The sequence below is a fragment of the Leucopleurus acutus genome, assembly GCF_964270905.1.
Source record: "Leucopleurus acutus genome assembly, chromosome: 3".
Taxonomy (NCBI): Eukaryota; Metazoa; Chordata; class Mammalia; order Artiodactyla; family Delphinidae; genus Leucopleurus; species Leucopleurus acutus.
The window spans coordinates 135272623-135294772 of record NC_139145.1 but is presented as its reverse complement, the minus strand read 5'-3'; the positions used below and the strand labels follow the sequence as shown (position 1 = coordinate 135294772).

Here is a 22150-nt window from a genome sequence, read left to right as displayed (position 1 = left end):
TTTATATTCTCTTCAGTCCCTGGCATAGATAACTTGGCATAGTACAATCTGTCCATTTGAATTGAAATGAACAAAGATAAATTATACCTTGTTCCTTTTGTTGTATTTTATTTACTAACTCATATTCTTCAAAGAAGATGGGAGTTTTTTTCATCTTAACAACAGCCTCCTGTTACTTGTTCACTCTGTCCTTTTTGAAAAGTCAAATAGTACTTTTCATGAGAATGGAGATCATGTCTATACTATTGAGCATTGTGTCCATTGTCTAATACATAGTAGACATTAAATATACATGGGACATCTCTTTATTGCCCAAGCACTTTACATACATTATTTAGTCCTCATTTTACTTTGTTTAATTGATCCTTATAGATGATGATTTAGGAGAAGTCTATTAATTTACCCAACGTAAGTTGCGATTCTAACCCAGTTTTGACCCAGCCCTTTGCTTTTAGCCGTTGCTCTACCCTATCCTGCTCAGAAGGATCTAGGAGTAATGAAAATGGTTTGAGATTGAGACACATGTCTCTAATTCTTAGGTTTTTGCTCTTTATATGATTAGCTGCATCATTTGCTTGATCCATTGTTAATATCTTAACAACATTCCATTTAAAACTGAACTTTTGGTTTCATGGTAACTTTGCCCGCTATGCAAGATATAATGGATATCATATTTCAACACTTGTTTCATTACCTGGTTAGACTCCTACATCAATATGTTGCTTTAACAAACAAACAAAAATTGGTTCGGCTGGCACACTTCTAATGTATTTTTACAGTTTTGATTGTATCTTGAATCGATGTGGCCACTAACTTTTTAGAAATGTTTAAAGTTCTTCCATGGTAAGTAAATACATATGGTTATGCTATCTGCCAACTCTTTGTTAATTTTCAAACTGTAAAATTTATTTTGTAAAATGTCCTTCATTACTTATGAGACCACTTAATGAGTTTCTTGTGTTAAGTTTCTGTAGGGCACTTGAAAGGAAGTTTTTATTACAGATCCAGGATTGTTTTCCTTTTAACATCTTTCATGGTTGAAGTAGAATATAAACACAATCATCAAATTTAGATCAGTTTTAGCCCTAAAATAAATTTAAACACATAATTGGTAACTAATAGCCTGCAATAGAACAAGTTTCTATGAGCAATATTTGTACTTAATGTTCCAATATGTACTCTATTAAAACTTTTCAACATTGATCCATAATAACATGCAATTTAGTCAACTTATTACCAAAAAGCCTGGTAAAAATTTTGGCTGTTCTGGGTGTACTGAGAGATCTATCAAAAATTCATCCAAAGTGGTGAAAACCTTTTTCATTAATTTCTCTTTATGACAAGTGTAAAGTATTAAGGTTAAGTGGGTGGGGCAACCGGAAGTAATTACTAAGGCCAGTGGCATTTTTGTGGTTTAATAAAGGCAGAAGCTAATTATTCAGTTTTTATTTAAGTGCAATGGTGCCAAAAAGGAGGTTCCTGCAGAGCAGCTGCACTCCTTCAGTGTTACCCTAATTTACCAAAGACACAACTGTCACAAACAAAACTTTTAAACTTGATATATAGCCACAAAAGTAAGGAGGCTTTTGTTTGGAATGCATGCAGAAGAACTCCTTTATACAAATCAACTGGCAGATGACGGACAATGATGAAAATTTGATTCTTTGAAGTCATAATAGTCATTGAAATGTGTGAAATTCTGGTATTGAAAAGAGAGCGGCCAGCAAGACTCTAAATCCTGGGTGGTTGCAAGAAGCTTGCTGGGAGGTTTTTCTGCATTTTGACACCAACTTCCCATTGCTTGTTCCCTGCTTCCTTTGTTTAAAAAAAAAAAAAAAGTTGAATTCACACAAGATAAATGGGGACAGTTGATAACCGAGTCATACAGTTTTTGTATGGAAAACTAATATTTTATAATGGAAATTGGTGTTTGAAAAAATAAAGTTCATTTACATATACTGGCATATACTTTCTTAATGATTTTTTAAATTCCTCTTCCATTTAACTAAACTAGACTTGTGAAATGGAAGGTCAGCTATCAGCTCTTCTAGAATTTAAATTGTGGAAGAGATGGTACTGAAAGAGTAGAACTTTGGAACTTATGATATGCTTCTTCTCAGTGGCAAATTTTTAAATTTGAATGCCCTTTAATCTGTGAATCATGATGAGCTAATTAGTTACTATTTCTTAAAATAGCTTATTGTACATAAGATTGTGTTTCCAAAACTTGATTGAGATAGTGACATTCTTTAATAATATAAATATAGGTTTCAGGCTTGACCCAACTGTTTAAAATTAAGTTTTAAAATTCAGTAAGTCTGTATATATTATCTATAGGGTTACTTGTTTTTTTAGAATTTATAGATAATAACTGGTGAGTCTTGAGGTTCTTCAGGTGCCAACTTGAAGGCTTCTTGTATCTTATGTGATTTAACTTTTTTGTAATCATAGAAAATTTATGAATTATTATTTATAAATTGCCTATTTTACCAATTAAATGAGAAATCTGTAAAAGGCAACATGGGCATCTTCAGAGCACTTCTATCTTTTGTAAATGGGTTTTTTAAATAATCACAGATGATCCATATTGCAATAGAGAAGTAGAAATCTAGAGAATATCATTAGTTCAATATAGTTTAAGTAGTTTGCAGATTATTTATTTATTTATTTTCAAAAGTTGAGTCACAGGTAGGTGAGTGACAACTTTGAGGAAAGCAAAGCATTGAAGACACAAGTAAAAAGTTCAACATAGTGCCTCATAGTTCTTTTCAAGTATTACATTGTTTTAATGGAATCTTGGAATGGGAGCTTTAGCCCATTGAAATGTCGCTTAAAGGACATGTTCTTCTGTCACTAGCTGAAGCTGTGTGGATGAAATGATAACAATAGAGTGTTGTGATGCATTTAAAAAGTGTGAGAAATCAGTTTGTCTAGACTGAGAGTGTGCCTAGAGGGACTAGGAATTTTAGAGCTTCTGTGCCCTTTAGGTGTCAAGTATGTGAGAGATGCCAAGCCTTTTTATTCTGTCTTTGGCAGCAGTTCAACTCGGCTGCAGTACCTTACATGTCTTCTGCAGGCAAAGACAGGGATTCTATGTCAGAACAACTTGGGCTTCAAAATTTGGAAACTCATTTGTTCAAATGCCAGCTTTATTGGGGGAAGATATCAGTAAATAATTGCCGTAATTTGAGGGGGCATGGAAGCACTGGCAGCTAGGAGCTCAGCAATATTTTGTAGCCACTGATTTTAAAGAGGTTTTCCATCGTTAAAAAATCATTCTATCCCTTTTTGCTTTGATAGTACAAATCAAGAGATACTCTTTCCATTTTATTAAAGCTTTATTGGTTTTCAAATTACTTTGGCATATGCACATAATATAGACATTTATTAAGAAAAAGTAAGTCTGTTTCCCATGATCTTATCTTTCTGAGGTAACTGGTATTAAGAGATTAATATATTTCCTTTTCTATAAGTCTTAATTAAAAGAATAGCTAACTTACAGCTCCAGTTTTTATGATCTCAGCTCAGAATGGAGGGGTTGCTATGGAGTTTGACAAGGATGCCTCACCCCATAATTTTGTAATACACTTATATTGTTTGTTTATACTTTGCTTCGACTATAACTGAAGAAATAGGACATATTAATATGAAGATATATAGTATTAAATAATAAGTTAATATGAAAGATTACAAATACTGTAGTGAATTCAAAGGGGGAAATAAACATTAAGGACTTTTCAGGAGCTGAGTCTCTTTCAAGCTCTTGAGTAGAAGAATATGCTTTAGAGAGTCATTAAATATAATAATACCTGAAATTACTTTTCTTTGAGGTTTAACTTGACAATTAGAAGTTACTAATTAAAAGTTATATTCATGTCTTTAAAAATTATGTACCAGTTGTACTTGTTTTGTTTTTATTTTATCCTATAAGCAAAGAAACTTTTAAAAAATGTAGGCATATACTAGATGTACTTTTTTGTGTAAATATTTGTATGGATCATTTCAATAGTTTCTCCAAACAGACAGGCTGTGACAAAGTAACCACACCTAATTATTGGTACAGGTGGAAAGGTATAGTTGCCAGCTAAAATAACTAAAGAATTTGTTCTTTAATCTGTGGGTAGAAAGCCTAGTCCAGTCAGAAATACATTTAGTTTTTTCACAGTACATACTGCAACTAAGTACTTACTTATACTAATTCTTTGGTCCAAAGCATTGATTAGAGTGGAACCACAAATAAACATTAGCCTTCATTAGAGGACATATTACAGTGAAATTAAAATTGACAAAATGGGCTATATTTTCTAGTTTTCACAAGTTTGGTATACTCATTTCCAGGTTAAACCTGTTGTTTTTAACCAGTTAAAATTTACCTTAGTAAGTGAACCATGATTTTAAAATGCTTCATTTATAAGAATAATATAGTTGACCCTACTATGTTCTTATGTTGATAAAGTATTTTACCATTACTAAATGGAAACTTAAATTCTGAATTACTTTGTTATTTTGCGTCCTGATTGCTATTATAAGTTGATAAATATATCTAATCTAGGGCATCAAAATTGTATACATTCATCAGTTGAGCATTTGTTACTGGATAGAAATAAAGAAAAAGAGTCAAGAAAGTTACCATTGTTTTCATCTCATGTTTCTGCAAAAATTGTGCAAATTTTTTGGCTCTGCTTTGCAGAATAGATTTGACATCTATCTGATATCATTTTCTCTTCAATAGGTTTCACCAAAGGGAGATAAATCAAAATGCTAGTTAAAGTTGTTAATTGATTTTAATTGTTTACAAACAGGGTCAGGCCTTCCTCTGAAGGGAATGCCTTGTTGTAAGCAATTTGACATAGAAACCATTGGTAATAGATTTTTCTATTTAAAATTTAGTCACTTTTTATATTTCATTATTTTTAATATCCCTTTACATTCTTTCTCTGCTAACTAATTAGCAGGTAATTACTTGCTTATGAAGTAACAGTCTATTGTATACAGGCTTTTCTACCAGCAAAATCTTCAGAAATTACCAGTGCTTTGTTGTACAGAAGGGACCTAATTTTTTTTTTATGAACCCTTCCCCACTGTACCCTAACACTCCCCCAGTATATCTTTTCCAAATATCAAAATAGCAGTTTACATGGTAAAATAACAAAGTAGTGAATTAAGTCAGAAAGCTTAAAAAAATTTATAAATAAGTACGAATAGAATTGCAAGATACAAAAAGCAACAAAAACACATTAGAGTGTATGTGGGCTGTTAGAAACACGTTTGCTTGTTTTTCTGTAGGATATTACTGCTTTAACTGGTATTCCAGAAGAGCATATCAAAACTAGAAAAGTCAGGATCTTTGTTCCTGCTCGCAATAACATGCAGTCTGGAGTAAACAACACGAAGAAATGGAAGATGGAGTTTGATACCAGAGAGAGATGGGAAAATCCTTTGATGGGTTGGGCATCAACGTGAGTACTTTGGTTTATTTGAATATTCTCAGCTCTGTTTTTCTGTGTAGATTTTCCTTTTAAATACACTGATTTTCAGACTCTTCTGTGTACAGAATGCTTTTTTTTTTTTTTTTAATTATTTTTGGCTGTGTTGGGTCCTCGTTGCTGCACGCAGGTTTTCTCTAGTTGCGGCGAGCGGGGTCTACTCTTCATTGTGGTGCGCATGCTGCTTATTGGGGTGGCTTCTCTTGCTGTGGAGCACGGGCTCTAGGTGCATGGGCTTCAGTAGTTGCAGCACGTGGGCTCAGTAGTTGTGGCTCATGGGCTCTAGAGCACAGGCTCAGTAGTTGTGGCGCATGGGCTTAGTTGCTCCGTGGCATGTGGGATCTTCCCGGACTAGGGCTTGAACCCGTGTCCGCTGCATTGGCAGGCAGATTCTTAACCACTGTGCCACCAGGAAAGTCCCCAGGATGCTTTATGACAATACCTTTTGAGATAATTTGTGTAGATATCACTATGGTCAATGATATAGATGTATATATTACATATATATAACATATATATAATGTTCATATAAGTGTGGCCCAGCAAAATAAACCATAAAAACAGTCTTTTTCAGAGTACTATTTATTGGATAAAAATGGCTGACATTGTGAGCACTCTTAGCATGGTCCCCAAGCTATATATATTAGTTTAAGATACACTGTATGAATAGTGTTAATAATTTAGTGACACTTTTACTTGTTTATAAAATAAAACTTATAAAGTATTTTTTTGTTATTTATAAGAAGAGATTAGATAAGTTTAGAAATTGACTATTTTGAGGGAAACTTGTAAGTTCCTGAGTGAGAACTTGTGATTAATAAGTTTACAGGCATTGGAATAAAGTAGTCATAAATTCTGTGGCACTAATGAAATCAGTGACCTGAATCTCTATGGTGGATAAGGCCCAAATGTTAAAGAGCAGGACTGCCTCTAGTTGAATGAAAGAAGCTGCTACTAGAGAAAATAGCTAGATATTCAAGAATATTATCTTTCTTACTGAGACTACTGGAACATTATATTTGTTCAGTCTCCAGTTGAAGGTAGTTATCAGTTTAAATTATGTCTCATTTTAGAAAAGTATGACACTTAACATCTTTTCCTGATGATGTACCTGGGAGAATTTTTGTTTAAAATATCTGCCATGTTGCAGTTTAAATAGAATTATATTTTATTTGGCAGAATGATACATAGGCACGGTTTTTCAGGTGTTTTGGTATCTTTAGATTTTATGTTTCATGTAATATATGGAGTGTTGTTGTAAATCACACACTCATAGAGACTAAAGAAATTTATAAGGAATAACTTCGTCTATGCCCAATGGTTGAAATGTTAAGATTACTCATTTTTAAATAAGTCACGTGATCGTTTAATGTGTTCATCTATACACAAGGTTCATCCATTGCACTGTCTATTGATGGCATCGGGTAGTTTTCATTTGGGGTTATTATACATAATACTAAAATGAAAATTATTGTACATATCTTTTGGTGAATGTATGACTTCATACTAATAATATGCTAATTAATCCCTGAAACATTAATTATCAGTTAATAAACCAATTTATATTAAGAAATATCAACAATCTATTAATTCTCCATCCCTTATGCTTATATAGTTAATGACAGACAGTTAAATTACTGATAGAAAACCTTGAACTTGTGGAAGATATATTTTATGCTTTATTAGGGTAGGTCTGTTGCAGTTTTACCCCTCTTCTTAATCCTGGAACATAATCTGGAAAAATAAAAAGGCATGGCCTTTCTGAGGTTTTGATGGAAAGCACAAGGTGTTTACTAACTCCTTCTAACTCTGTGGAACTCCAAACTCAGTCTCCACTGTAGCAAGTGGACAGCTGCTGAAATCTCTGTTGGGTTCTCTCAGCCTTCTCAGCTATTGTTTTAAAGCCTTGTCCATTCATGTGCAATTCAAAAGTTCTCTGTTCTGGAGATTCCTCCTTTTTACTGTTTTTGCTCCTAAATTTCCAGCTTCTCTGGGAATATACTAAATTCCATCTCCAGACTTCTTGTGCTTACAAGACTGGCTTTCTGCTTGAGTGCTTGATGCTCCTAGCTGTCTGAACTAGAGAGCACCTTTAGGGGAAAAATTGTATAAACTTGGATCAAGTCCACTGTGGTTCCAGTTTTTCAAAGTTTTTGAGTTGGACAGTGAATTTGGGAATTGAACTTAGGAAGATTGATCTGGCATATAGGGATCTTACGGGAGTCCCAGAATAGTAACCATTTTGTACAAGTTGTGAATCTTCACTTCAGTGAGTGCTATTTCCCATGTATTCTCTTCTGTGTATATCTCATATCTTTACACTCTCCAAATTACTTCCTGAACCTTCTTTTCTATATTTTTTATTCCATGTATCTAAACGATGTTTCACAGAATGAATGCTATACTTGGCTTAGAGATTCAAAATAAATATTTGTAGCAAAACAGTCTTTTAATAAACATGCTAATAGAAGTGACATTTCTGAAATTATATGGTTATTTTGTAAAGAGTCTATGTAGATTTGTAAACATTACCACTATCCTAGTTTGAAGAACTCAATTAGATGTCAGATCTTAGAGCATTATTTTTTTAAAGTGGCCGAAAGCTGAAAACAGTATTGTCAGTATGATGTATTCTAAAGAGTATTCTCCATAATGATGAAGGTTCATCAAGAAGAGTAGGTGTTGTTGCCATCTATTTGGGGCAGGGAGGCAGTAATGATATTAGTAGAAACTGTTGTACTCAGCAATTTTCTTGATACTAAATTTTTTGAATTGAGGTATAGTTGATGTACAATATTCTGTTAGTTTCAGGTGTACAGCATAGTGATTCAAAATTTTACAGCTTATACTCCCTTTAAAGTTATTATAAAATATTGGCTATTCCAGTGCTCTACAATATATCCTTTTTTAAAATTATGTATGTGTGTATGTAGGTATGTATTTATTTATTTATGGTGGTGCTAGGTCTTCGTACCTGTGAGGGTGCTTTCTCTAGTTGTGGTGAGTGGGGGCTATTCTTCCTTGCAGTGTGCAGGCTTCTCATTGCTGTGGCTTCTCTTGCTGCAGAGCACAGACTCTAGGCACGTGGGCTTCAGTAGTTGCAGCATGCAGGCTCAGTAGTTGCAGCGTGTGGGCTCTAGAGCTTGTGGGCTTCAGTAGTTGTGGTGCATGGGCTCAGTAGTTGCAGCTCGTGGGCTCTAGAGCACAGGCTCAGTAGTTGTGGTGCACAGGCTTAGTTGCTCTGCGGCCTGTGGGATCTTCCTGGACCAGGGATCCAACCCATGTCCCCTGTATTGGCAGGTGGATTCTTAACCACTGGACCACCAGGGAAGTCCCTACAATATATCCTTGCAGCTTATATATTTAGTACATAGTAGCTTGTACCTCTTACTCCTCTACCTCTATCTTACTCCCTCTTCCCTCTCCGCACTGGGAACCACTAGTTTGTTGTCTATGAGTCTGTTTCTGTTTTGTTATATTTATTCATTTGTTTTATTTTTTTAGATTCCACATATAAGGGATAACATAAATATGTATTTGTCTTTCTCTGATTTATTTCACTAAGCATAATACCCTCTGGGTCTATCCATGTTGTTGTAAACAGCAAAATTTCATTCTTTTTTTGTGGCTGAGTAGTATTCCATTGCATATGAATACCACATCATCTTTATCCATTCGTCTGTTGATGGACATTTAGGTTGCTTCCATATCTTGGCAACTGTAAATAATGCTGCTGTGGACTTTGGGGTGCATGTATCTTTTCATATTAGTGTTTTTGTTTTTTTCTGGATATATGCCCAGAAGTGGAATTGCTGGGTCATATGGTAGTTGTGTTTTTAGTTTTTTTAAAGAACCTCCATACTGTTTTCAATAGTGACTGCACCAATTTACAATCCCACCATCAGTGCACAAGGGTTCCCTTTTCTCCACATCCCTGCTAATGTTTGTTATTGTGGCCTTTTGATGACAGCCATTCTGACAGGTATGAGGTGATATCACACTGTGGTGTTGATTTACATTTCTGTAATAATTAGGAATATTTAACATCTTTTCATGTGGCTATTGGCCATCTATATGTATGTCTTTGGAAAAATATCTATTCAGGTCTTCTGTATATTTTTGATAGGTTGTTTGTTTTTTTGATATTGAGTTGTATGAGCTGTTTATTTTAGATATATCAGGCATATCATTTGCAAATATTTTCTTCTATTCAGTAGGTTATCTTTTCATTTTGTCAGTGTTTTTTTTTTACTTCTTTGCTGTGCAAAAGCTTTTTTTTTTTTTTTTTTGTGGTATGCGGGCCTCTCACTGTCATGGCCTCTCCCGTTGCAGAGCACAGGCTCTGGACGCGCAGGCTCAGCAGCCATGGCTCACGGGCCCAGCCGCTCCGCGGCATGTGGGATCCTCCCGGACCGGAGCACGAACCCGTGTCCCCTGCATCGGCAGGCGGACTCTCAACCACTGCGCCACCAGGGAAGCCCTGTGCAAAAGCTTTTAATCTGATTAGGTACCATTGGTTTACTTTTGCTTTTGTTTCCTTTGCCCTAGGAGACAGATCTAAAAGAGTATTGCTATGAATTATGTCAAAGAGTGTTCTGCCTATGTTTTCTGCTAGTTTTATGGCTCCTTGTCTTACATTCAGGTCTTTAATCTATTTTGAGTTTATTTTTATATATGGTGTGAGGAAATGTTCTAATCCCATTCTTTTACATGTAGCTGTCCAGTTTTCCTGGCACCATTTGTTGAAAAGACTGTTTTTTCTCCATTGTATACTCTTACCTCATTTGTCATAGATTGATTGGCCATTAGTGCATGGGGTTTATTTCAGGGTTCTGTAGTCTGTTCCATTGATCTATGTGTCTGTTTTTATGTCAGTACCATACTGTTTTGATTACTGTAGCTTTGTAGAAAAATCTGAAGTCAGAGAGCATGATACCTCCAGCTCTGTTCTTTCTCAAGATTGCTTTGGCTATTTAGGATCTTTTGTGTTTCCATACAGATTTTAGAATTATCTGTTCTAGTTTTGTGAAAATGCCATTGGTATTTTAATAGTGATTACATTGAGTCTGTACATTGCCTTGAGTAGTATGATCATTTTAACAATATTAATTCTTCCAGTCCATAAACATGGTATATCTTTCCATCTGTTTGTATCGTCTTCAGTTTCTTTCATCAGAGTCTTACAGTTTTTCAAGTCCAGGTTTTTTAACCTCTTTTGTTAGATTTATACCTAGGTATTTTATTCTTTTTGATGCAATGGTAAATGGGTTTTTTTCTTAATTTCCCTTTCTGATAATTAGTGTATAGAAATGCAACAGATTTCTGTATATTAATTTTGTATCCTGCAAGTTTACCAAATTCATTAATGAGCTCTTGTAGTTTTTTGGTGATGTCTTTAGGATTTTCTGTATATGGTATCATGTCATCTGCAAAACAGTGAAAGTTTTACTTCTTTTTTCACTTTGAATTCCTTTTATTCCTTCTTGTCTGATTGCTATAGCTAGGAGTTTCAGTACTATATTGAATACAGGTGGTGAGAGGGGGCATCCTTGACTTGTTGCTGATCTTAGAGGGAATACTTTCAGCTTTTCACCATTGACTGTAATGTTAGCTCTGGGCTTATCATATGTGGCCTTTACTATGTTGAGGTGTGTTCCCTCTGAACCCACTTTGTGGAGAGTTTTTAACATAAATGGATGTTGGATTTTATCAGAAGCTTTTTCTGCATCTATTGAGATGATCATATGGTTCTTATTCTTCAGTTTGTTAATGTGGTGTATCACATTGATTGATTTGCAGATATTAAATCATCCTTGCATCACTGGGAAAAATCCCATTTGATCATGGTAGATGAACCTTTTAATGTGTTGTTGAATTTGGTTTGCCAGTATTTTGTTGAAGATTTTTACATCTGTTCATCAGTGATATTGGCCTGTAGTTTCCTTTTTTGTGTGTGATATCTTTGTCTAGTTTTGGTATCAGGAAGATGCTGACCTTGTAGAATGAGTTCAGAAGTGCTCTTCCCTCTGCAATTTTTTGAAATAGTTTGACAAGGGTAAGTGTTAACTTCTTTAAATGTTTGGTAGAATTAAACTATGAAGCCATCTGGTCCTGGGCTTCCTTTTGTTGGGAGTTTTAAAATTACTGATTCAATTTCATCACTGGTAATTGGTCTGTTTATATTTTCTATATCTTTCTGGTTCAGTCTTAGGAGAGTGTACATTTCTAGGAATTTGTTTCTTCTAGATTGTCCATTTTATTGGCATATAGTTGTTCATAGTAATCTCTTATGATTCCTTGTGTTTCTCTGGTGCAGCCTGTAACTTCTCCTTTTTCATTTCTAATTTTGTTGATTTGGGCCCTCTTTGTTTCTTGCTGAGTCTGGCTAAAGGTTTATCAGTTCTGTTTATCTTTTCAAAGAATCAGCTCTTAGTTTTGTTGATCTTCTGTATTTTTTTTTAGTTTCTGTCATTTATTTCTGCTATCATCTTTATGATTTCTTTCCTCTACTAACATTGGGTTTTATTTGTTCTTTTTCTAGTTACTTTAGGTATAAGGTGAGGTTGTTGAGATTTTTCTTGTTTCCTGAGTTTGGCTTGTATCACCTTAAACTTACCTCTTGGAGTGGCTTTTGCTGCATCCTGTAGATTTTGGATCATTGTTGTTTAGTAGCATATTGTTTAACCTCCATGTGTTTGGTTTTTTGCAGCTTTTTTGTGTGTGTGTGTTACACGGGCCTCTCACTGTTGTGGCCTCTCCCGTTGCGGAGCACAGGCTCCGGATGCGCAGGCTCAGCGGCCATGGCTCACAGGCCTAGCCGCTCCGCGGCATGTGGGATCTTCCCAGACCGGGGCACAAACCCGTGTCCCCTGCATCGGCAGGGGGACTCTCAACCACTGCGCCACTAGGGAAGCCCTGCAGCTTTTTTCTTGTAGTTAATTTCTAGTCTTATAGTGTTTTGGTTGGAAAAGATGACTGATATGATTTCAGTTTTCTGAAGTTTACTGAGACTTGTTTTGTGGCCTAGCATGTGATCTATTCTGGAGAATGTTCCATGTGCACTTGAGAAGAATTTGTATTCTGTTGCTTGTGTTTGGAATGTTGTTGTGTGTGTGTGTGTGTGTGTATATATATATTTATATTTATACAAATGTATAACTTTTAAGGCCGTTTGTCTTGTCATTTAAGGCCAGTGTTTCCGTATTGATTTTCTGTCTGGATGATCTGTTCATTGATAGAAGGAGTGTTAAAGTCCCCTTCTATTATTGTGTTACTGTCAATTTCTTCCTTTATGTCTGTTAATTTTGCTTATGTATTTAGGTGCTCCTATGTTGGGTGCATATATATTTACAATTGTTATATTTCCTTCTTGGATTGATGCCTTGATCATTATGTAATGTCCTTCTCTGTCTCTTGTTGCAGTCTTTGTTTTAAACTCTGTTTTGTCGTTGTTGCTTTAATATAAGTATTGCTACCCCAGCTTTCTTTTCATTTCCATTTTCAAAGAGTACCTTTTTCCATCACCTTACTTTCACTGTGTCTTTAGGTCCAAAGTGAGTCTCCTGTAGGCAGCATATATATGAGGCTTGTTTTTATATCCATTCAGCTACTCTGTGTCTTTTGATTGGAGGGAGCATTTACATGTAAAGTAATTATTGATAGGTATATACTTTTTGCCATTTTGTTAATTGTTTTGGGTTGTTTCATAGTTTTTGTTCCTTTTTAGTTTGTTCTCTTCCCTTGGGATTTGATGACTATCTTTAGTGTTATATTTGGATTACTTTCTCTTTTTTGTGTATTATTATAGATTTTTGGTTTGTGGTTACCATTAGGTTTATATATAACAATTTATATGTTTGTGTGTGATTATTTTAAGTTGCTTTCTTAATTTCAAACTCATTATAACAACCCTGTATTTTTACTCCCTTCCCCCTAAGAATACAGTTTTTGACATCATATTTTACATCTTTGTTATATGTATCTTTTAACTGCTTATGAGGACATATATGATTTTACTACTTTTGACTTTTAATCTTCCAAGTAGCTTTCTACATGGTTGATTTACTACCTTTAACATTTCCTGTAAAGCTGATTTGGTGGTGCTAATCTCTTAGCTTTTGCTGGTCTGTAAAACTTTTGATTTCTCCACCAAATCTGAATGAAAGCCTTGCTGGGTAGAGTATTTTTGTTTGTAGGTTTTTTTACTTGTATTATTTAAAATATATTATGCCATTCCCTTCTGGCCTGCAGAGTTACCACTGAGAAGTCAGCTGGTAGCCTTGTAAGTAACTTGTTGCTTTTCCCTCTTAATTTTTAATATTCTCTATCTTTAATTTTTGCCATTTTAATTACAATGTGTCTTGCTCTGGTCCTCTTTGGGGTGATCTTATTTGGGACTTGCTGTGCTTCCTGGACCTGGATGTCTGTTTCTTTTTCCCAGGTTAGAGATTTCAACTATTATGTTTTCAAATATGTTCTCTACCCCTTTTTTTCTCCTTTCTTCTTCTGGGACCCCTATAATGCAAATGTTCGTATGCTTGATGTTGTCCCGGAGGTCTCTTAATCTGTCCTCATTTCTTTTTATTCTTTTCTTTTTTTTTTCTTTTTTTTTTTAGCTTTTTTTTTTTTTAGCTTCAGTGACTTCCACTACTCCTGACTTCCAGCTCACTTACTCATTCCTCTGCATAATCTGTTGATTCCTTCTAGTATACTTTTTCTTCAACTCTGTTTTGTTCTTCTTTATATCTTCTTTTTGTTAAACTTCTCAGTGTGTCATCCATTTTTATCCTGATTTTTTTGATCTTTACAATCATTACTTTTAACACTTTATTAGGTATCTCCACTTCACTTAGTTCTTCTGGTGTTTTATCTGGTTCCCTCGTTTGGAACTGATTTTCTTGTCTCATTTTGCCTGATTTGCCCTTTTTGTTTCTATGTATCTGGCAGGTTAGTTTTGTTTCCCAACATTCAAGAAGTGGCCTTTTGTAGATGTCCTATGTGTCCTAGCAGCACACTCCCCTCTTGTCACCAAAGCTATATGCGCTAAGGGTGCCGCTTGTGTGGGCTGAATGGGTCCTTCTGTTGTGGCAGGTTGACTACTGTGGGCAGTCAGATAGATGTGGCTGGCCCCTGGTCCAGTTGTTTGCTAGGCCTTACCTCGTGTGGAGGAGGCTGGCTGCAGAAACCCAGGGTGTCACAGGGCTAGTGCTGGCTCCCTAGTTGGCAGAGCTGGGTTCCTGGATCTAGTGTCAGCCTACTGGTCGGTGGGGTCATTTCCTGACATGGCTGGCTGTGGGTTCTGTGGTGTCCTAACACTAGTGCTGGCCTCATGGTGTGTAGCGCTGGACTCCAGGTCAGCTGGTTTAGTACTCCAAGATGTCTCAGTTCTGGTGTCAACCTCCTGGTGTGTTGGCTGGATCCTGGATAAAGCAGGCTGTGGGGCTGCAGTGGTCCTGGGATTGGGACCACCTGCTGGTGGACAGGGCCTGGTTCCGGGGCTAATTTCCTCCCACTGTTGCATGAAGCTAAGTCCTGTGGTCTCTTGCTGCAGGGTCCAGGGGTCCTAGAGCTGGTGTCAAACGAATGGTGAGTGGGGCCAAGGCCAAGGGGTTCTGGGGCTAGTCCCAGCTCACTGGTAGGCAGAGCTGGGTCCTGGGATCTCTGGCTACAGAATCCTGGGGGTTCCTGCTGAACTGCTGTTGTCCACTGCTGGGTGGTACCAGGACAGCTGAGGGAGGTGAGGGATTGTGAGGGATCCACGATCCACGGTGTCTCAGAGCTGGTGTTGTCCTGATGGTCCACAGAGCCAGGGCCTGTGGGGTCCCAGGGCTGGTACTGCCTGTTGGTGGGTAGGCTGGGTCCTCTATGGCAGGCTGAGGGTCTGCTGTGGTCCTGGGGTCTCTGGCTGCAGGGCCCTCTGGTGGAGAGGGCTGTGTCCCGGGGCCACTGTGGGCTCAGAAGTTCTTAAGGCAGCCTGCCTGCTGGTGGGTAGAGCTGTGTTCCCACCCTGTTAATTGCTTGGCCTGAGGCACCTCACGATTGGTGCCTACAGCCTTGTGGTTCCAGTGGTAATAAGCTATTGGGAGTGTTCCAGAATGGCACTTGCCACTGTCCTTGTGGTAGAATGAGCTCCCCAAAATGGCTGTTGCCAGTTTTCTACGTCCCCAGGCTACAGTTGCCTCCTGCCTCTTCTGGAGACTCTCAAAGATAAGCAGGTGAGTCTGACCCAGGCTGCCTTCAAATTACTCTTCTGCCCTGGGTCCCAAAGTATGTGAGATTTTGTGTGTACCTTTTAAGAGTTAGTCTCTACTTCCCCCAGCCCTCTGGGTCTCCTGAAAGTAAGGCCCATTGGCTAAAGCCAAACGTTCTGGGGGCTCGTCTTCCCAGTGCAGGATCCCTGGGCTTGGGAGCCCAATGTGGGGCTTAGACCCATTGCTTCTTGGGCAGAACCTCTACAATTGTAATTATCCTTCTCTTTGTGGGTAGCCCACCGTGGGTAGGGATCTCCCTCTCCCACCTGTCTCATTGTGGTTCCTTCTTTATATCTTTAGTTATAGAAGATCTTTTCCACTAGATTCCAGTTTTTCTCAATAGTTGCTGTGTAAACAGTTGTAATTTTGGTGTGTCTGTGAGAGAGGTGAGCTCAGGGTCTTCCTAGTCCACCATTTTGGCCATGTTCCTTCTCATTTTGATGAATTTGTAAGGTTTAAAGAAAAACCTAAGAGGATTCTCATTCTCCTCTAGTTTTTTTTTAAGTTTAATAAATGATTTTATTTGAGATTAAAGATTGCTGAATATCTCTACAATTTTAAATTTTTTAATTTGACAATACATGTTAGAAAAATCAAATTTAACACAGAAAAACATATTCAAACATTTAACAGTTTTAAAGAAATGATTTAAAATAAGTAATTTTCAGCCAGAGGTTAATGTTAAATCCTGGAAAAAAATTGTTTCTTACAGGGCTGATCCACTGTCCAACATGGTTCTAGCTTTCAGTACTAAAGACGACGCAATTGCCTTTGCAGAAAAAAATGGTAAGTTTGGTTTGTTTTTGTTTTGCTTTGACAAATAAAATCAAGATATGATTTTATGTTCTTAACCTTAATCAGATACTATATCCCTAACTGGCATTAAGTTGAATGAAATCTCTCAGTGTATCTAATCCAGTGGTTTTTAGATTTTTTTGTTTTTTACAACATGAGAACATACCCCTCCAAAAAAAAGATCTAAAAGTAAAATGCACATGTAACATATAAGTCAAACTGCTCTAAATTTGAAGTAGAGACAGGGAATAAAACTACTTGTCTAATTCCTATCTTGCTTATGAATTCCTCTGCAAAATCATTGACATTAGGTTTTTAAACTCCAGTTAAACATCTCATAAGGCAACCTATTCCAGTTTTGACATCTGGTTATTATTTTCTTACTTTGAGCCAAAATCTCATGTCTGTTACTTTACCTAATAGCTTTTCAATTATTTGAAAATAGTTATCATTATCATACTTCCTCTAAAATTTCATGTAAGCCTAAATGTCTACATTTGCCACTTTTATTGATATGTTGGGCCTAGTACCAAGCATAATCTCATGTCTACAATTATATTAATACAGCCTCAGAGTATATTATACCTCAAAACTACTGTAGCCACCTAAAACTATTGGCCTATGTTGGTCTTGCTTTCAACAAAAATACAGAATGTCTTTTTTTCTCATTTCCTGCTGTTAAGCCATGCAACACAGTAGTGAAAAGAGGCTTTGGAGGCAGACCATTCTGAATTCTAATCCTTATTATGCCACTTGAAGCTACATGATTTTGGATTAATTTCATCATGGACTTAATGTTTCTTCATTGTTGAAATAATGGTACTTATCTTAAGGTGTACTTATCCAGTACTTGATACATAATACACGTTTGGTAACTATTAGTCCTGTTCCTTACCTCCCTCTCCATCTGTTATTTCTGCTGTTTCTCTCGGATTTTAATGCAGTACTGTGCATTTGTATCTAATGCATTCTGTTGTCCTAGTTGGTCAAATCGAATTTGTATCTAATTTAGCTATCTATTTGAATGACATACTGTCCATTTAAGTATGTTATTACTATAAGGCAATATATAAGTGTAAAAGATTATTAGCATTATCTAACATTTGATATAAACGTGAAAGCACTGTAAAGGTTATTATTATCTGAAATATTTTCTTTTCATCCTAAGTTCATATTATATACCTTATGATTAAGAGTCTAAAGCCAAACTGCCTGGGTTTGAATCCATGTCGGATCGCTGTTTGACTCTGTACAGGAGGAAATGGAAGTACAATGGAAATTGTTGTGAGGATTGAATGGGTTAATTAAAGTGCTTAGAACATAGTTAAGTAAGTATGTAATAGTATATCAGTTTATTTACTTAGTAGTAGACTTTTGAAATTAAAAAAAAAAGATTTAAGTATAATTCCTTATTAATACTTTCTTGGCAATTTCCAAATTTCTGAATTACATATTTGTTCTCAAAGTGGTTATAGTCTTTAAAATATTATTATGATTTAACATTTACATTGCTCTTTTTTAAGTTAAACTGTAATATAGCTTATCAGCAACAGTTCTATTAATGTTTTTCATCTTTGCAGCCTACCGTATTTCATGTCTGACACTTCAAAAATGTCCGTACTGTGAGTTTAATGACAGGAAATCTAATTAAACTCTTATTGCTGACTAGTCTCTGAGTGGGCACAAGGACTGCCTGACTATAGTTGCCATGTGATTTGCAGGTGTGAACTAACCACTGCTGCTGTTAAAATCAAGTGCCTTTCCATTCTGATTTCTACCCCCAACACCAGAATGAAAATTGAGGACCATTATCAAAGTCAATAGACAGTAAAACTTGAAAAAGTTTAGAGGATATTACCTTATAAAACTGTAAGCTACCAGTGGACCAGGCGAGTTCCCTGGTGGTTGAGTGGTAGGATTTGGCACTTTCACTGCTGTGGCTCGGGTTCAGTCTCTGGTTGGGGAACTGAGATCCCACAAGCCATGTGGCACGGCCAAGATAAAATTAAAAAAACAAAAACAGAAAAACAGTGGATCAGGAATTCTAACCTACAATGTAGCAAGAGTTAGGTACATACTGGAAACAAAGCAACATAACACAAAACCTATATAATGGACACTTGCTATGTGGTGAAATTATTGACTTTCTAAAATGTTTTCCTCTACTCAAGAATTTGAAGCCACTTTCATCTCCTGGGGAAGTCCTCAATGATTATTCCTCATTCCTCATTTATTTAACATTTAGCATTATGTCTTTAAATAGATAAGTCCTGTTTCTGCAGCTGTCGTGGCAGCAAGTCTAAACAAACACCATTGAAATGGTACAGAATCATGGGGTGGAGGATCTTTTCCAAATTGCCCAGCATGCCATCTATTCTGATTTTGCTCTCTTGGGTAGGTGCATAGTGGTGGGGGGCATACAAACGGATGCCCGCTTCCCCTCCACACCAAACATCATTTTGTTGTAAGCTAGTGCTATTGAAGGTTACGTGAACCAGTGTTCTGGTAGGTTAAGGCTATAAAAAGAAATGGTTCAGAAGCACTAACATGAAAGACTATTGGATTAAGAGGCTAGAAACTAGGATTCTCATTCTGTAATTGCCCCACAGGAGAGCTTGAGCCAGTCATGTTTCACTATAGCCATTGATAAACATGTTTCTTCGTCTTTAAAATAAGTTGGATTGAGTAATGATAAAAAACTATAGACTTAAGGATGTCAAGCCCATGAACCAGCTCATATATATCTTTATTTCTTTACTGTCTAACCCAGTGCCTTATTCATCATATGCTCTAGAAGGAAACATTTGTTTTTGTTGATATAGATGATTCTGTGTTGATAGTAAAATCTGGCAATCCAGTTATGAGCATTAGTTTGCCTTTCAGTAGTGTCTAGAAATAGGAGGTTAGGGTAAAACTACCACACAAAAAAAGATAATTTGTACACGAAGGGAACGGTCCTGAAAATAAACAATCTACCTTTCATCTCCTCCTTCGTTTTCTCATTTCCCTTACTTTTAAATGGTTTTCTAAAAAAGTCATGACCATCATTTCCCTTGACACAAAAGATTGTACTGTAGAGAATCAGTACAATGAAGAACAAGATTTACAGATTCCGTTGCTTTCTAGAAAACATTTTTAATGCCTATATATCAGACTCAGTTAATGGGTATCATCATAACATAAAGCTAACATTCATAAACACCAAGTCATGAGCTAGTCACTATGCTAAGTGCTTTTCATTCTAATTTAAATTCTCACTACAACTCTATGAAGCAAGAACAGTTATTCTCATTTTACAGTTCAAGGAAGTTGAGGGTTTAGAGATATTACAACATTAACAAGGCCACATACTTATAAGGGGGTAAGTTTTATTTGAACACAGGTATGTTCATTCATGTAGTGTCTATGACCTCTTTTCAGCTATAATAGTAGAATTAAATAGTTGTAATAGAGACCTTATGGCTCCCAAAGTCTAAAAATATTTTCTACTTGGCCACTTACAGAAAATATTGCCTGACCCCTCATGTAAACAATTATATGTATTCCCTCAATACTGAGACCCTTTCTTCCCTGACATTTTTATAAATCCAAAATATTCTTTATTCAGACACTTCAAAAGGCCTGTGCTTAATAGATACACTTTTCTCAATTGATAAGTTAGTGCTTATATTGTGAAGAACTTGAATTATCACTCAAGTACTAACCTAACTTTATATTACTATGCCTCAGCTCTTCTTCCTGCCCTTATCCCCAAGCCTGCTTTAGTTTCTTCCTTCTATAACCTCTTCCTCATTCTGTTCCCTTTCTCTTCTTTTTTCCTGCCTGTGAGCTCCAACCTAGTCTTCAAAATACATTTTAAATGTTATCTCCTTCTTGATCCCTTTTCTTATTTCCCTTTCCCACCTCCATCTCCCACCTCCAAATAGATGTGCCCTCTCTTCCTTTTAACTTCCACAATGATTTGTTCCTTTCTTACAGCTCTTACAGTATGGTATTGTATTTTACTTCTTTTGTATTGCATTCAGTCATACATATGTTGAGTACCCTGTCATATGCCAGCAGTGGTGGCTAGGTTCTGGGGATCATTAGTTAATAAGGCATAGTCCTCTTACTCAAACTGTAATACTTTACCCTGCTTACTGAATTATAAGCACCTACCAGGGAAAACACCCAGTCTCATTCGTCTTCATCTTTTAATATGCTCAATAAAAATTGGTAAATTCAACATTATATTTAGTGATGTTATAAATTATTCTCCAGATCATGTTTTAAACTTTTCCTTAAATCACTTTAAATTAATTTGGCTACTTGTTGTATCTTTTAGAAGAACTGTTAATTCCCTCTAAGTAGAAACCTGAAGAAACAAAATTATAGTAGAATGATTAGCAATTTCTTATATTTTAGTGTGTTTGTAAAATGCAACCAGTAAACGTTTTTCTGTGAAGTTAATTTGCAGCTTATTCTTAGTTTAAGAGTTAGTACCCTAAAGTATATTCCAGTGTACTTAAGATGATTATTTCATAACTTTAGAGTTATTTCCAAGCTGTATGCTATTTGTTCTAAACTTTTCTTTTTAAAGGATACTGAGACCTAGAGAAGTTAATAAAACAAGACCAGTATCCATCACATAGCTCCCAGTTGATAGGGCCCAAGTTTCTAGGTTCCAAGTCCAGTGTTTCTTCTGATACTATGCTGCTGGTAGATCTTAAAAAATCAGTCATCTAGATGTGCACTGTCCAGTATGGTAGGCACACGTGGCTGTGTAGCACTTGAAATGTGTTTAGTTGGAATTGAGGTGTGCTGTTAAGTGTAAAATATACATTGGATTTCAGCGACTTAGTATAAAAAAGCATTAAATATCTAATTTTTATATTGATTACATATTAAAATGATAATATTTCACATATGTATTGGGCTAGGAAAAAAAATGATTAAAGGCTTACCTGTTTCTTTTTAGTCATTTTTTTAAATGTTGCTCCTAGATAATTTAAAATCATACGTATGGTTCACATTCTCTTTCTATTGGACAGCACTAATCTAGAATACTTCAAGCTATACAAGACATTCATTATACACATATTCTAGGTGAATATTAAAAAAAACAGGAAAACTTACCCAATTTTTAAAAGTTCACATTTTATTACTTAAGAAATGTGGGGAATTCCCTGGTAGTCCAGTGGTTAGAACTCAGCACTTTCACTGCCAAGGGCCTGGGTTCAGTCCCTGGTTGAGGAACTAAGATCCCACAAGTTGCGCTGCTTGACCAAAAAATAAAAATTTTTTAAAAAGAAATGCCGTTCTGTTCTTCAGACACTCTTACCCAATATCAATCAAGGATAAGTGTAAACTCTTACATTACATATAATAATAGTGAAATAAAATAGCTAAAAGAGACCTATATTACATCATAAAACCCATGTTAATCACCTATTTTCAATTTCTTAATCAAATAAGGCATTGTGTAAGTCCATCTTTTTACCTAAGAATGCCCTCAGCTCTAAGACTAAAAGTTTTCTTCTTCCTGCTATTGATAATTCCAGCAACTACCTCTCTGCTCCTCTTGTTTGCCTAGGTCTCCCTTCTCACCATTCCTCACTCCTGTGGAAGGCTGGTTCTGTG

At 36.1% G+C, this 22150-nt stretch overlaps 1 protein-coding gene across 1 annotated transcript in view; it reads left to right on the top strand.

The window, feature by feature from the left end:
• NDUFS4 (NADH:ubiquinone oxidoreductase subunit S4) overlaps positions 1–22150 on the top strand; it is a 117699-nt gene that overhangs the window by 71650 nt on the left and 23899 nt on the right. Inside the window, exons 3-4 of the mRNA XM_082836812.1 lie at positions 5287–5459; positions 16449–16522. Coding sequence (XP_082692938.1) covers positions 5287–5459; positions 16449–16522 — 247 coding nt within the window. The remainder of the gene's footprint in view (positions 1–5286; positions 5460–16448; positions 16523–22150) is intronic.